Source organism: Monodelphis domestica, chromosome 1, assembly GCF_027887165.1.
Source record: "Monodelphis domestica isolate mMonDom1 chromosome 1, mMonDom1.pri, whole genome shotgun sequence".
NCBI lineage: Eukaryota > Metazoa > Chordata > Mammalia > Didelphimorphia > Didelphidae > Monodelphis > Monodelphis domestica.
In genome coordinates this window covers 570717480-570734217 of record NC_077227.1, presented here as the reverse complement: position 1 = coordinate 570734217, position 16738 = coordinate 570717480, and the positions used below count along the sequence as shown (strand labels likewise).

The window sequence follows — 16738 nt, the reverse complement described above, 5'->3', positions numbered from 1 at the left end:
TGTAAGCTTTTTGGTTATTGTATTATACACCTTATCAGTACTCAAAAAAGGGGAGAGACTTGGGTTTGAATCCTGTCTTGGGCACTTTTTCTGGGTGACCATGAGCTCTTAGAGCCTCAGTTTTCCTTAGCTGTGAAAGGACAATAATCTTTGAATGACTTATTTCTACTATGGGGAAAGTACTTTGTAAACTCCATGTCCCAGAAATGGGAGTCAATGGGAATTACTAGTATTTATTATTACTGATGACAAGAGTGTCATCTTGCTACCACAACTTACTGAGGACAAAGACTATTGGCTACGGTGACATTGCACGCTATCGACTAATTTAGAAACCTTTGTTTTGCTGGAGTTTGACTTACACTGTTAGTTGACTTTCAATTACTAAATGAAAAGAACATGAACAAATCTACCGAAATGCTTTGGAAAATGCTCCACCTGCTTCTTCAGGATTTCATAGGTAAACTTATGGAATGTAACCCCAAAACTCATTAGCCCTCTCACTGCCCAGAACAAAACTCTTTTTCCCAGTCACTACTCTCGTGTAGGTTTTGTTTTAGTTGTTTTCAGTCCTTCTTGACTCTTTGAAACCCCTTTTGGGGTTTTCTTGGCAGAGGTGCTGGAATACTTTGGATTTCCTTCTCTAGTTCATTTTACAGATGAAGAAACTGAGGCAAACAGGATTAAATAACTTGCCCAGGATCAAAAGGCTAGTACGTGTCTGATCTCTGATTTGAACCTATTCCTTCCTGACACCAGCCCTGGCACTTTATCCACTGTACCACCTAATTACACATGCCTTATAGGTACTATTGATATTTAGGGCAATTCCCTGTCATGCCCTTTCAAGAAGCAATGTCCTTATTGTTTTCATTGCTATGCTGAAAACTTTTGGTGAAAAGCAATGGAGAAAGGTATGTATAATGGTATGACAGACAGATAGCATGATAGCCTAGAGGGATGGTTGAATAGAGTGTGAAACTGAAGAATGGCCTGATGTCTTAGTAGACTAAGTGGGATAATTTGTACTCCATTAATAATCATGACATTTGGAACCCAGGATAGGAATTCTAAAGTTAAGTAGATAAAAAGTGTTCTCTAACTATTGTTATTAAAATGAAAAAATAGAAGAGCATGCAATTATTCAATAAACAACAAATTTAAACAATTTTATAACAATTGATAGAAGATATACTTCTAAGGTAAGATCAGAGAAGGGATATGCACAGAAATAGGAGCCCAAGAGAAAGCTAAAAACACAAACACAGAGAAGCAATGAGAGAGACACAAAGAAGGGTAGTCTGGGATCACGGTCTACTTTTAGAATACTGCTGCAAAATTGTTAAAAAATCACACATTTTTGTAACTTGAGCCATATATGAAGGTTTGGTGTCTTAGTTTGTGCTCTATAGTCTGAATAAAGGTAAACTGAAATCCAGTTTTAGCCTATGGCCTAAAGGTTTCTCCCCACTGCTTGTAAAGAGTTCATCCATTGACAGATTGTTTCTATATACAACTTTTCCAGATTCAGCAGAGTTCAAATCTTGCCTTGGATGCTTGCTACCTGTATGAGCTTGGGCAAGTCATGTAATCTCCCTAGACTCCATTTTCCTCCTAGGTAAACGCAAGGAGATGAATCAAATGAGCTCCGAAGTTTCTTCTAGCTCCAGATCCTATAAATCCGTAATCCTGCTGCTGTATTACCTTGGGTTATCCCTTTCTTTTTCTGGGACTCAGTTTGCCCATCTGTGAAATGAAGGATAGGTGCTCTATTAGTAAGGTCTTTTCCAAAATTAACTCTCAAATCCTATTTGCTTCCAGTTACCCAGGAATCATACCTCCTCAAAAGGTGTCACCTATGTGGTTTTACCCACTCGGGTTAAGAATGTTGCTCAATATGGAAAGCCTATCAGTGATCTATGTAGAGGGTTTCCCACCTACTTTGCACAGCAACGGCCTGAGGGTAAGTCAGTTTTTCTTGTGTCAAGACAGGTGATCAATGCTTTGGGAGGTTCAGAGAAAGAAACTATTTGGCATACCATCCACAATGGCTGAAGAGCTTATTGGAAATAGGTAGAGAAATAACATGGAGGTATTTAAACTCTGATAGTCACATGACCACTGGCTCTGAGGATTGTTGATTCTGGGTCTTGTCCAATCAGGAGAACACCATTTTTGTTGTTGTCTAGTCAGTTCAGTCATATCTGACTCTTTGTGACCTCATTTGGGGTTGTCTTGGCCAAGATACTGGAGTGGTTTGCCATTCTTCTCTTACTCATTTTATAAATGAGGAAACTGAGGCAAAAGGGTTACGTGGCTTGCTCAGGGTCACACAGCTAATTAAGTGTTTGAGGCTAGATTTGAACTCTGATCTTTCTGATTTCAAGAACTATACCACCTAGTTGCCCTGAAAAATTTTACCTCCTTCAAAATTTTCCCAACGGAATTCCTAATTCTAATTCCATAATCCTTAAAAAATATCCACGAATCTAGCATGATGTCTAATTATGTAACACATTGGTCTGGACTTATAATTTTTATGTGTATAGGGTGGTGGTTCTCAAGGTGTAGTCCAGGGAACCCTGGCTAACCCAAAGACCCTTTCAGGGGGTCCACAAAGTCAAAACTATTTTGATAATAATACTAAACCACTTTAATTTCTAACATGGGAAACAAAAACAGACATAGCCAACATAAATGCTCTTGCAGGAGGAATCCTCAATAATTTTTAAAACTGTAAAGGGATCCTGAGATTAAAATGTTTGAGGATCACTGGTTTACAATATTCCTGGAATTGAAACACACTTGTAATTTATAATACTACGCAATTGCCTGGGGCACATGGAGGTTAAGTGATTTTCTAGAATCACATGGCCAGTATTTGTTGGAAAAATAAGTCAACTCTTTTGGACTTTATACAATACACTGAATTGCCTTTCATGTAACCTGGAGGTCATTTAATTGGCAGGTAGTTGGTAGTGAGGTAGTTTTCTCTCTTAACTTGAGTCTCTTTCTGCTTAAAGGCTGTGCCCTGGCACTGGATCCCCAATCTTGCTTCAAAGCACGGATTTATACCAACACATATGGTTTTGGCATCCTCATCTGTGGGGAGATCCCAGGACTCTGATGAACATCATTTTCAGCTACTGAAGGGTTGGAGCTCCTGCTGATTTGTTAAGGAACCATGGTTCTTTGCTTCCCAAGAGAGAAGCAATTCTGCCTGTATCTTGTAGATTATATTGTTGATTTCAATAAAATTATTTTAAGCAAGTGTTGCAACCTTCTTTTCCCTCCCGAGTTAAAATGAGTTGATCTTTGTCTTCTTGAGATACCAAAGTAGTTACAGATATGACAATTTTAATTAGTTCTTTGTCTAGCATTGCGCATTGTTAGCAGAGGGAACTGGAGTCAATAGTGAAAAGAACATTGTATTTTGTTTAAGAAACATAGGTTGGGGATATAGATCTGTGATTTCACTGGTAAAGGAAGCTTCTCTGTAAATTAAGGTTTCTAAGAGATGCCCACTACATTAAGAGGTCAAGTGACTTGCCCAGAGTCACCAATAGTATGTTTTAGAGGTAGGACTTGAATTCAGACCTTCTTAGTTCTGAGAACATCTCTCTGATTACCATGCTAAAAGTGCCTTTCTTCTATTTCAGCAGAACTGGGTTTGATCATGGATCTACCAATTATTAGCTATATAACCTTATACAAATTATTCCCCCTCTCTCATCCTTATTTCTCACCCCAAAAATGAGGATGAAAATACTGGTAGTATTTATCTCATGAAAGATAAGGTGGCCCAGTGAACAGAGAACTAAACTCAGCTTCATAAAGATCTGAGTTCAAGTCTGAAATCTAATAAGAGCTAATATTCATATAACATGTACAATTTGCCAGGCATTACAATAAGTGCATTACAATTATTATCTCATTTGATCCTGACAACTCTGGGAGGTAGGCACTATAATTTTCTGTTTAAAATATATTTTTTAAACCCTTATTTTCTATTCTAGTAACAACTCTAGGACAGAAAGAAAAGGCCTAGGCAAAAAAGGTTAAGTGACTTACCCAAGGTCACATAGCTGGAAAGTATAAGGCCAGATTTGAATACAGATCCTCTATATACCCACTGTGCCACCTGACTGCCCTTATAGACACTAATATTAACATATACTGGCTGCATGGTATTTAAGTCAGCCTCTTGTTAGCTCTAAGTTTCAGAGCAAGTGTCAATCTTCCTTGGTAAAGGGAGTTTTGTTGTTGAGAGTTCCTCTTACCAATGAAATTATAGGTTTGGCACCCTTCACCTGCCAAAAAACTATCTACCGCACAGCATTCTTAAGTGGTTTGGGGAGTGTGATGGAATTGGTCATCTCATCAGAGTAGGGAATTATCTGTATTATAATCTTAGTAACTAGCATTTATCATATTTATAATTTATATTTTTAATAGTAACTAGCATCTTCTATGTGCCCAGGTATTGTGTGAAGAACTTTATAGAATTACCTCCTTTGATCCTCATAACAACCTGGAGGCAGGTATGATTACTATCTCCAGTTTGCATATAAGTAAATAAAGTCAGATCAGATTTAAATGACTAGCCCAAGGATATAGATGGCCAGTAAATGTCTGGAGTCAGGAAGATCAGATTTGAATTCAGGTCTTCCTGACTCCAGGACCAGCACCCTAGCCACTGGGCCATCTAGCTAACTTGTTGTTATCCATAGAAGTGTTACAACTTCTTCCATCCATATTGATTGGCAACTTGTATGTGATTTGTATGAACTTTTCACACCTTAAATAGCCATATAAATGTTAGTGATTAACTTATCTTAGTGTAGCACACAATCCAACTAGCTTCTAGCATTTGCTTTCCCCCCTCAGAGGGGCATATCAGGGAGTGCTTGGAGTGTTATAGTCTTAGAGTCAAAAGACCTGGGTTTTAGTTCTGGCTGTGTGACCCTGAGCATGTCACTTCCTCTATATTTCTAATATTCTTTCCAGTTGTAACATACCATACACAGAGGTGACTACAAAACTTTTCATGTTAGGGGGTAATGCCAAGGAATGTGTGATTCCCTCTCTCCTTGGTTTATTTAAGAAGCATTCCTGTGGGCCACTTGGTGGCTCGGTGGATAGAAAGCCAAGCTTGGAGTTGGTATGTCCTGGGTTCAAATTTGGCCTCAGATACTTTCTAGCTCTCAGACCCACATTTAAGTAATTTAAACCTAATTGCTTAGCTCTTCCTGTTCTTCTGCTTTGGAACTGATATTTAATATCAATTTTGGGACAGAATATAAAGGGCTTTTTTTTTTCCTAAATCTTAAAAAATGTGTACAACAAAAATGAAAGGTAATGGGATGACTAGGTGGCTCAGTGGACAGGAGGTCCTGGTTTAAATTTGACATCAGATATTTCCTAGCTCTGTGACCCTGCACAAAAAGTCACTTAACCCCCATTGCCTAGCCGTTACCACTCTTCTGCCTTGGAACCAACACACAGTATTGATTCTAAGACAGAAGGTAAGACTTTAACAAAAAGGGAAAGAATCAGCCCTAGAAAATTTGAATCCCAACCAAGTGGCCTAATGGGAAACATGGGATTTGACATACATTTGTTGGTGTAGCCTGTGTCTCAGGATTGCAAAATTGACCTATGTCCAGGTCCGGAGTCTGGTGCAGCAGGTGGGGGAGTGGTCAGTCAGCCTTCTTCTGTGAGCAGTTTTGCTTCTAGTTCCCCTTATCATGTGAAAATCAACTGTCTCCGCCTACCTCTCAAGTTGTGTTCCCTGGGAGAGCCCCTTATTCGTCCTGCTTTGACTCTTGTCCTTTGGAGGCACCTTCTAAAGATCAGTTTGGAAGGATAGTCAGAGCAGTTTCAGGCTTGTGCTGCTTCTAAGCCACCATCTTGGCTTCCTTTGAAGGGACATTTAGAAAGAGATTGGGGTACTTTCAGTCCTTATAGACCTAAGGGAGGTATTTCTGGAGGTAGGAGGCACCCTTTTTTGATGTTGGAGGCAAGAGAGTATGAGACTATGAAACACTACCCTGAACCAACATAGTCATGGGAATGGAGACCACTTGCAGGGGAATGCCTGATCTCTAGAGCAACTCTTCAACAAGAACAAAGGTCACAGGAGTTAAAGGGGGAAAATAGCTATCAAAGACATCTAGGAGTGAATTGAACATCAAAAAGCCGAGCAATGGTTCAAGAAACCACAGAAGGGCGCACTGGTGTGGATAGAGTATCTACCTTGGATTCTCAATTTTAGGCCCAAAGTGAAAGCAGTCTTATAGGTGAATGTACTTATTATCTTTCTCCCTAGAATGTACACCAACAGGAATAGTTTCATTCATTGTATTTGTTTCCAAGACGGGTGCCAGTAGTTAAACCCAAAGCCTTACCTATCTCACATATCACCTACACAGTTGCCTAGTTTAGGCAGGTAATGCACAACAGGAGCTGGATGTCCTACTGCAAATAGGCAAATTTGACCTCAAAGTATCACTGAGACTTGATGGTTGAAACCATGATGAGAATCTGGCCTGGATGGATATTCCTTATTCAAAAGAAATAAGAGGTAAAGATGGTGGGATAGCATTGTATTGAACGAAAGTATATTAATGTGAGAAAACCCAAGGACCAGAAGGAAGAAGAATGAACTTGAGGAAAGCTCAAAGGAGGAACAAACAGCTGTGATTTTGTCACTGATGTGTACTGCAGACCACCTAGACAGAAAGAAGACATAGATAAAGAAGATAGGAGAGAGATAACAAGGTTGGTGCAAAGGCATAGCATACTGGTGATGGAAATCTTCTATTATGCTAATATTAACTGACATTCTCTTTCTGCCAAAAATCGGAGTAGCTAATAACTTCTTTTAAAAAATGATTTTGTTTTCAGTTATAAATTCTTTCTTTCCCTTAATCCCTTCCTTACCCATTGAGAAGGCTAGAAATACTACATTGGGGAAGGGCAATTTTTTTTTTTGAAATGTTCAGAAAGAGGGAAGAAAACAAAGTGAGCTTGACTTTGTTGGGTAAATTCTAGAATGGATTAAAAAGACAACTATCTAGAAATGAAAGCATTGTTTACAAAGGGCCAGAATGACTTCATGAAGAATAGGCCATCTCAAATTAACCTTATTTCCTTTTTTTCCTTTTGATTTTTTTTGGGGGACAATTATTTAACTTGTGGTTGAGAGGAATACTGTAGATATCATTTACTTAAGTTGTTTTTTTTAACCCTTACCTTCCATCTTAGAATCAATACTGTGTATTGGTTCAAAGGTAGAAGAGTGGTAAAGGCTAGGCAGTGGGGGTCAAGTGACTTGCCCAGGGTCACAGAGTTAGGAAGAGCCTGAGTCCAGATTTAACATTCTCTGATTCTATGATTTTAAATAAACTTCATGTTTTGAGCCTTGAGAATATGTGTGCTTACAAGGTTGCTTAGTTGATCACGACACCCTAGCAGTGGGAAGTACCATAAGTCCTAAGTTATCTAAATGAGAACAACAAGCCCAAGAGGTAAATATTCTATCTAATTGTATGTAGGCCTTTCCTCTCAGAAGAAAACCTTTCATACAATGGTTATAGTCAGCTATGGCCAAGAAAATGTAAGGAGGAACTCACTGACCTTCTCTTCAGTTTTTATGGTGAAGGGAAAAAACCCCATCAAACATTTTAAAATAAAACAAATTTTATTGTTGATGCACACATTTCTCTCTTCCAGTCACCACCAGGGGGTAAGCGGGAGCACTGTGATGTTATTATTTAGTTACAAGAGTGGAATCATGAAATCCAAGGGTACCTCCTCTGAATGACAGCTCCAATAGGACGATGTTAAAGGTGTAGATCTGCGCAAATGCCAATATGGAGAATGCCCAGGAGACCAACCTTGGCACAACCCTTAGCACCAGCTAAAAGAAGGAAGAGAAAGAAGCAAATGATTACTACAATCTAGTCCCAGAAAAAAGCCTTTTGTCATGTCACATTTTTAGTCTTTTACAGTTTATAAAGTACAATTCCTGAAGATATCTACCCATTTGATGAATGGTGTTAATTTAATAATTAATTTTCATTCATTTAATAAGCTGATAATCAATCATATTAAATAATTAAAAATTTAATAAAGATGTTAGAGAAGTGACTTACGACTTACCCACAGATACACTAATAAGTAGCAGAAACTAGGTATTGTAACTCCTAGTATACTGCTGATCCCACAACTCTACTGTCACCCCAGTGTTTTGACCAAGGACGGAACACTTCTTCAAAATGAACAATTAGCAAATTCACCAATCAAGATTCTATTTATACTTATACTTCGAAAAATAATATTTGTGGGTAGTCAGTCAATAAACATTTATTAAGTGTCTATTATGTGCCATGCAACATGCTAGGTTCTGGGGTAGAATTTTTCATTTATTGCTCTTCTTTTTCATTTCCCTAAACCATGACACCCTGCCTAGTCCTTGCTACCATAAGTGGGATTACACCGCTTCCTCAGGAGCAGATACAGTCTAGTAAGAAGAAGAATTTCTCCAAGTTTCCTGAAGGCCAGGGGGTCATGTTTATACTTTCTTCCCATTCCTCTCTAAGCTGGGATACTTCTATGTGGAAGACAATTCCAAGATCACTCCAAAGGTTTCCCACAGTATACTCACGGCTCTCTTTAACCACTTCACCCTTATACAGGGGCACATGTTTGCAAAGCTTCTCTATGGGTGAACCAAACAGGAACCAATCAATATCGGTGATCAGGGACTGTATGGGGTTGTATTTCACCCAGGAATATTTGGGAGAAAACATGTTTTGCAGTGCCTAGGTAAAAATTGAAGAAAAATAATGAGTCTTCTCCCTTTGGAGTCCATAGAACATTAAAAATATATATCTTTAATACATTAACAACATTCAACATATTTTATATTATATTTACTATGTGTATTTTCACTGTATTTATTTCTTAACCTCATTGTTCCATGAGGGTAAGACCTCATAAGCTCATCTTCCATCCTCATAAGTTTGATGAGGGCAAAGACCAAGTTTTGCCTAAATTCTCCCTCTTTGCCAGAACTCTAGTCTGCATGAAAGAGATACTAGGGAAATGCTTGTTTTTGTTGCCATCTCTTCTAGTTATAAAATTCTCTATAATTACCAAGAACATTTCTGTGCAGAAATTATTCCTGCTGTTCGCTTTTATTGGGCACTGACTATAGAAACGATAATATGCAAGACTCTTAGAAGTGGCATGGTACTGTGAAAAGACCATCCTCACTTCCACAGTTGCTAGCTACGTGACTATGGATATATGCCTCAAACCTCTTCAGAACCTGTTTCCTCATTTGTGAGATGGGAATAATAATATGTCCTATCTATTTTATGGGATTGCTGTCAGGATCAAAGGAGGTAATGCACACAAAATTCTTTGAGTACTATGTAGATGGAAGCTTTTAAAATTGGATAAAAGAATAATAATCACCTGTCTCTCATAAACATATCTTCTGAGTTGATCCAGAGCAGGGATACTTTCGTGGTCCATCTTCATTATATAGCAGGCTCTCCTAGAAAGTATCCTAGAAGCAATATAACCCTAGGAGTAGATAAGAGTTGGGTTATAGCATTCTTTGTTCTAGACTCAGAGAAAAATGATTTATGAACACACATATAACTAGGATGGGGAGGTTGAAGTTTTGCCCCTGGGGGCCAAAATTTAAAGAGTACAGAAGACATTTTCTGCCCATCAGCAGTGGAGTTTCACATCTGTATAGCAAGAAGAGCAAATTAAAAAAGAAAATTTCCATATATCTGCTTCCCTGCATGGTGGCTTCCCCAATAACCATCTTGTGGTTTCTCGGGGCTTCCACTGTCCCAACTGGGTTGAGGCTCTGTTTTGTGTTTTTTTGTCCAAATACATTTGAAGCCACTTGCTTTGAGTGTGAAAATTACAAGTTACAATTCTGCTTGTGAGGTATCATGGCATGGTGAAAAGAATTTTGGATTTTGAATTTTGAATTAAATGTGAGTTCAAATCCTGCTTGCTAGCTATTCAAATTTGGGGCAAGCATTTACTTTCTATTATTATGATGCTGTTGTTTAGTTGTTTCAGTTGCATCTGACTCTTCATGACTCCCTGTAGGGTTTTCTTGACACGAATAATAGAGAGGGTTGTCATTTCCTTATCCAGATCATTTTACAGATGAGGAAACTGAGGCAAACAGAGTTAAGTGACTTGCCCAGGGTCACACAGGAAGTAAGTGTCCAAGGTCAAATTTGGACTCAGGAAGATGAAGTCTTCCTGATTCTAGGCTTAGTATTCTATCCATTGCACCACCTAACTGCCACAGCTATTATTATAATTGATATTATATAGGTAACCAAAATTTATTTCCTTAGCACGTATTATTTACTTCTTTCTAAATGATCAGATGAAATGGGCAGCCTATGGCATGCATGATAAATTCACTGGGGTTACAGTCAGTGGAAATGGATTTGAATCAAAGCCTAGTTACTATATGAACTTTTGCAAGTCATTTCTCTTTGGGACTCAGTTTCTTCACTTGTAAAAACAAGGAAGATGGATGAGATGGTCATTAAGGTCTCTTTCAGCTCAATATTCTGTGATATTTTCTGTTACTGAACCCATTGCTGGGACTGAGAAAGTGGGTCCTTATATATATATATATATAACTTACATGTTTGTAGTCAAAGATTGTGGTGGAAGAGCAGGTCCCTGCATTGACGTTGATGATGGCAATATTTTTCTCATTTTCAATTTGCACTGTTTCCTGGGCTGGGCCACCATTATTGGCAGGATTCAAGTAGTTAAAAACCTGGATTTCAGATACAAAAAGAACTATACTTATTGTCTTTTTATTATAAATATTTAAAGGGGGAAGAAAGGGCCTGAAAAACACCAACAACAACGCCAACCATAAGCCAAAACATCAATCTTCAAAGCACAAAGAATGAACTCCTGAGTGCTAGCTCATGGTCAGATTAGGCCAATTTAAAAGTGGCTCAAAGGAGGTCTTGCAATGATTCTTTTCCTGCATGCGTGACAACCAGGTCACCAGCAGAAGCTCTTGGCAGGTCCAACTTCAAAGTGAAAAGTCTGTAGTTTTAAGCCTGGTGGCTAACAATACATTTTCATTAGGAGACACAGAGACACCTGTCCTCTGACTTCCTTGTATACTCAATAAAATTCAAATCTCACCTTCTGCCATAGGCCTTTCCTGGTCTTCCTTTCTTTTAGCTCTCTCGTCCCCTCACTCCCCAGAGCCTAGTTATTTACCCATTGTTTCCCCTATAAGAGTGTAAACCTCCTGTGGGCAAGGACCACATTTTTGATTTTCAGTGTATTTCTCAGGGCTTAGCACACAATGTCTGGCACATTTTAAGCACTTACTAAACCCTCAATGATGAATCAGTCCAACTAATTTGGAGATGGTTAATATCGAGGTTGGCTTTCCAATCTCTGCTGGTTGGAATCCCTCTCTCCATTGGAGTGGCAACTCAAGTACCACCTCCTAGAAGAAGTGTTTCCTAATTCCCCAGCTGTTAGTTCTACTTTCAATTAATTTGCATTTATTTTGAATCTACTTATATATGTACATGTTCTTTTCCTCCAGCAGAATATAACCTCTTTGCATTCAAACACTATTTAATTTTTGTTTTTGTATCCTCAGCCCCTAATCCAGTGCCTGGACCATAGTTAGCTATAAAACATGCATGTTTATTGAATTGGACTGATGTGTATTAACATTAAGATGGGCTAGTAGAGACAACTAGGTGGCTCAGTGGATAGAGAGCCAAGTTGGGAGTCAGGAGGCCTTGGGTTCAAATCTGACCTCGGACACAGACTAGCTATATGACCCTGGGCAAGTCACTGAACTCCAATTGCCTATCCCTTACCACTCACTTGTCTGCCTTGGAACCTATACTTAGTATTGATTCTAAGACAGAAGATAAGGGTATATTGCATTTTTTAAATGGCCAGTTTACTTACCTCATATCCATGAGTTTGAGTACAGAAGATTGCTAGCACTGCCAGAAGGAACATCTGAAAAATAGAGATTCACACTTATTTTAGGTGGAAGTTACATGCAGTTTCATCAAATCCATCTAATTCTGTGGCAACATGTGGCATCCAGAGGTCCTAGAAATAATGTTGTGTTTGTATAGATATTCCAGGAACCTATTCTCTATTTTCTGAGGGAGGCACAGGTATGTCAAACCACAACCAACTTGACCTCTGTTTCCCCTGAGACCCTAATGGAGATAGCCCAGAACTTTGAACTCCAGAGTTTTTGGAATAATGATGCTTCCAGCCCAATGTCTGTAGCCATCATCCTAGAGAGTGACCACTGTGGAGGTGCTGCCTAGCTATTGCTCCTGTGGCACTACAGTCACCACTTTAGAAGATTCGGAAAAGAAATTTGCTGTCAAGAAAACTCTTTGAATGCTTTACATGATTGTACATGTAAAATTGATACCAGATTGCTTACCATCTCAGGGAGGTAGGAGTCAGAGAGGAAGTGAGGGAGGGAGGTGGAAAGGAAGGAGAGAATTTGGAACTCAAAATTTAAAAAAATGAATGTTAAAAATTGATTTTACGTTTATTTTGGAAAAAATAAAATATTACAAAAAAGAAAATGCTTTGATTTTTGTCAAATAGTTATAATTTTATCAGGGGAAGTAATGTTAAAAAAGAAACACTGAGATTTTCTTTGCTCCTATTCCTAAACAGCATGAGATCTTGTAGGCAAAACCTTTCAGATGTGTTATCTCCTGCAATGGAATGTGAGTATCTTAAGAAAGAGCCAGTCTTACTTTTATATTTGGGTCCCCAGCATTTGGCACAATGTTTTGCATATAGTAAGAGATTAATAAATACTTCATTCATTTGTTCTCACACTTCCTGTAGAGTGCTGAATTTTCTCTTGGATGTTTTTTCCATGTTAACTTTCTACTCTGACACTATGAAAGGGAAAGAGGAAGGAAGCTAGAATGCATTTCTCTGCTAGAAGTTGTCAGCTACTTATTGCTAATAGGCAGAATGTCAGAATAAGCACACATAGTCGGACCTATGGTCCTTCTAGCCCATGATTCTGTCTTTGATAGATCCATCATGGATAGATTCCTCTTCTTGCTATCTATTTCAAAGGTTAAATGGGTGTTCTGCATAATGCCTCAGTTTTTCTAGTTTTACTCCATTATCTGAATTCACTTAAACCTTTAAAAATATCCATTTATCTTGAGCCTTTTTGTGGTAAGAGGTAAAATGATGTAGTGGTTGGCTCTAGAGTTAAAAAGACTTGGGATCAAAATCTTATTCTGACATATAACTTTTAAGTGGCTTCTAGCAATTCTTTAAGACTAAATGTCACAAGAATTTCTGGCTTGCATGAAGATTGGGAAGTTTAAGTTTCCTACCAGGAAGACCCTCTAGCAGGGTACAAATGGAAAGAACCTTGGCTCTGAACTGAGGGTTCAAATGTTAGCCCTGCTGTTTCTACCTCTGTGATCTTGGGAGAATAATTTTATCTCTCTGAACCTCAGTCTTCTTACCTATAAAATGAGGGGATTTCAATAATAATGTCTGTTGTCCAGAAATAATGTTGCAATCAAATTTATGAAGCACTGTACATATGTGATCTCATTTGTTCCTCATAACAATCCTCTGAGGTAGATTTGTATTATTCGTCCCATTTTACAGATGTGTAACTGAGGCTGAAAGGGCTTAAATGATGTATCCAGGTTCACATTTGAATTCAGGTCTTCATGGTCTCTCTTACTGATTGAGTGAACTTGAAGTTCTCTTCTATTTCTCAATTTATGATCCTATGAGATATCTACAGTTCTTGAGTTCATTCTGAACCCTTATGCCCACCACTACCACAAAAAACAAAATAAAGAGTGATACATAAGGGGATGCGGTTCAACTTACCTAATATACAAATCTAGGTAATAAGTATGACATCATTATATACCAATAAAATCTGCCATGATTTACCGATTACCTGCCCAATAATTATCCCATTCAATAATAAATGATTCCCCCCACCCCTCCATGCATATACATCTAATCTCCAAGTTGGTAGGGGAAAATTCCAGATTATTTTCCTGAAATGAAACCTGAATTTACAATGCAGACAGACTGGTGTGTGGTAGGAATCCTAATTTTTTAGATGGAGCTCTGATCTCAGCAGTTTGGAAGTTTCCTCTAGTTCTGGAGATCACAGGCCCCCTGTGTCTGCCTATCTAATACAATTCTTTTTTATGATCTTTCAAGAGTTTGCCACAGGAGGTTCATAACACTCTGGAGGAGCATATAATGCCCTTTTCACTTCCTCCTGATATTGTGAGGGTTCCAGCTGTCCACCAATTATTACCCCTTCTTTCTCTTTCGGACCATCTTTTTCAAGGAAATCTAAACTCTCCCTATCTCTGCCAAAAAACCAAAACAAAACACAAAAAGAAATTGTGGCATAAAATGATTATTCTTTCAAAAAGCATCTCAAATATTTTCCCCAATATCCATTTCTATTTGGTCTTTTCTGGATGGCATTTCCAAATACAAATGCTAATGAAAGGCCACAGATAGATTTTGAAAATTGTAAGAGACTTCAGTTACCATGTGGTCCAACCCATACATGAAAGGAATCTCCCCTATAATATACCAGGTAATTGCTCATCTGGCTTCTGCTTGAAGACTGTAAAGAATGGGAATTTGTTCCCCTAGAAGGATCCCCTTTTCTTAACTCTGCTCCTGTCATTTTAGGACAGTTTAATTGTTAAGAATTAGCTGATTATTGAGCCTAAATTTTCCTTTCTTTTTGCTCTTTCTCACTTCTGGAGCCAGATAGAGCAAATCTTAAGCTCTCCTCCACATGGCAGGCCTGCAAATACCTGAAGACAGCTATCATATTCCCCCATTTCAGTTGTATGTCTAACATTATAATGGCTCTGATTTCAACCCATCATGAGATTCAACACCAGAATGCAACTCTGGGAGACTTCTAACTCTTTAACTGTAAATCTGCTGTTGTGTTCCCCAACACTTTGGGTAAAGAGATCCCCTCTTAGCTTCTTTTCAATTTTGTATTTCAAGATTTCTAACCATTTTAGTGGTATTCAAAGCAGTGTTAATACTCACATGAGTCCTCATGTTGGCTGCAAGAAACTTCAGAGACTGAAGGTGGCTCACCCATCATGGCTTCTGCTCTTTTTATTGGTTTGGGGGTGTAGGGAGTTCCTAACAGAGATATCTTTTTGACACACCATAGCAAATGTCTTTATCTCAGAACTAGGACCCATGTACAGGCTATGATATGGAAGAGAGGAATTAGTCACCTTCACTTCATCATTCTGTAAATATTACAGGCTTATCATTGCTCCATTTTCTAAGAGAATTCAGTGCACACCCCCAGTTTCTTCTAATCTTTTAATTTTATTTTGCTCATTGTGCAAGGCAATCATATAAAGTCATAAGAATTTCCTCCTGCAGTCATAGAACCTAAGCTATAAGGAGTTGTAGAGAGCTTCTAACCCAATGTCCTCATTTTATGTTAGAAAAATAGAGGCTTCCCCTATCCATATTGGGGACGTGACTTGACCAAAGCCACATTTGGCTCATAACTGATCTCGGGCAAGTTATCCCACCTCTGAAGTGATCTTCAAGTCTCTTTTTAGCTTATGACCAAGTGATTTCCAATCAAGGACTTGAAACCATGTCTTCCAATGCCCAAATCAGGGCTTAATCCAGTGCATCACATTATCTTAAATTATCCAAGAACCATAGAATTTGGAACTAGAAAGGACCTTAAATGTCACCTAGTTTTGCCTTCTCAACTCATAGGTGAAAGAACTGAGGTCCAGAAGAAAGTAACAGCCTAGGTTGCATAAGTTGAAATAAGCAGAGATGGGATTTGGACCTAGGTCTTTTTATTTCAAACACAGTGCTCTTCCTACTAAACCATGCTACCTCACTTGTGGTCAAAAATGTCCCTTGGTATATCATAGGTGGTTAGAGCTATAGCTTAATTCTTGCTTCTTTCCTGGGTTGTTTCATATGCTTCATACATACTAAGACGTCCCAGAGGAGGTTGGTAGGCATTAACTAGAGGTTGTATGAGCGACTGTCCTTGTGAGAGTGCTTCTTCCTCCTTAGACTAGACTTTAAGTCCACTCAGTAGTTTGGGGAGAAAAGATGGTTGCAGAGTTCTCTACCAAACTAGTCAAGGAAGTACTGACCCAGGACCTCCACGTGAGACCTTGACCTGAGTTAGCACCAAGCACATAAGACTCAATATAATGCAGTGGGTTTAGAACCCTGGACTCAGAGAAATAAAGTGACCCTCTAAAGCTGTGGTGGCAAATCTGTGACACGCATACAGAGGGGGCATTCAGAGCCCAGCTCAGAGTTCACCAGAATTTGTTACTAGAAAGCCAGATGGATGCAGGGTCAGGCTGTTCCTCTCCCCCTCTCCACACATGTCTGAGGATATCACTTGTCCCTCTAAAAGGTTCACCATTACTGCCCTTAGGTCACTCATCAAATTACTGACTGAGCTGGGAGTATTGTGGTACAGTGAGAAAACACTGGAAAGAACTGAGTTCAAATTTTGACTTTGACACTTTCTAGCTATCTGACTCACAGAAGAGGAGCCTAATGGCATTCAAAACTTCTTCAGTTGGAAGTATGAATAGAGAAGGACTGACTTCAACTTGAGACA

General features: G+C 38.7%; 1 protein-coding gene and 1 long non-coding RNA gene across 2 annotated transcripts in view; one reads left to right on the top strand and one right to left on the bottom strand.

Moving 5' to 3' along the window:
• The window catches only part of LOC103102127 (uncharacterized), an 84470-nt gene extending 81208 nt beyond the window's left edge, over positions 1 to 3262 (top strand). Inside the window, exons 5-6 of the long non-coding RNA XR_008915537.1 lie at positions 1822 to 1963; positions 3024 to 3262. This is a non-coding gene — a long non-coding RNA (uncharacterized LOC103102127). The remainder of the gene's footprint in view (positions 1 to 1821; positions 1964 to 3023) is intronic.
• Positions 3263 to 7198: 3936 nt separating this feature from the next.
• GKN2 (gastrokine 2) lies at positions 7199 to 15206 on the bottom strand. Its single transcript, XM_001381662.4, has 6 exons — positions 15160 to 15206; positions 12010 to 12063; positions 10697 to 10834; positions 9484 to 9594; positions 8669 to 8825; positions 7199 to 7921 (listed from the first exon to the last, which is right to left on the bottom strand). The coding sequence occupies exons 1-6, from the start codon at positions 15169 to 15171 to the stop codon at positions 7845 to 7847; spliced, it is 549 nt and encodes a 182-aa protein (XP_001381699.2). The 5' UTR covers positions 15172 to 15206; the 3' UTR covers positions 7199 to 7844.
• Between the last annotated feature and the right edge of the window lie 1532 nt (positions 15207 to 16738).

Excerpts from the sequence above, each read along its gene's own strand:
- GKN2 (XM_001381662.4), bottom strand. Across the intron at positions 10,835-12,009 it reads CTCAAACTCATGGATATGAG|GTTTTTAACTACTTGAATCC; the intron begins GTAAGTAAACTG and ends TCTGAAATCCAG. Across the intron at positions 7,922-8,668 it reads TGAAGTGGTTAAAGAGAGCC|CTGGTGCTAAGGGTTGTGCC; the intron begins GTGAGTATACTG and ends TCCTTCTTTTAG.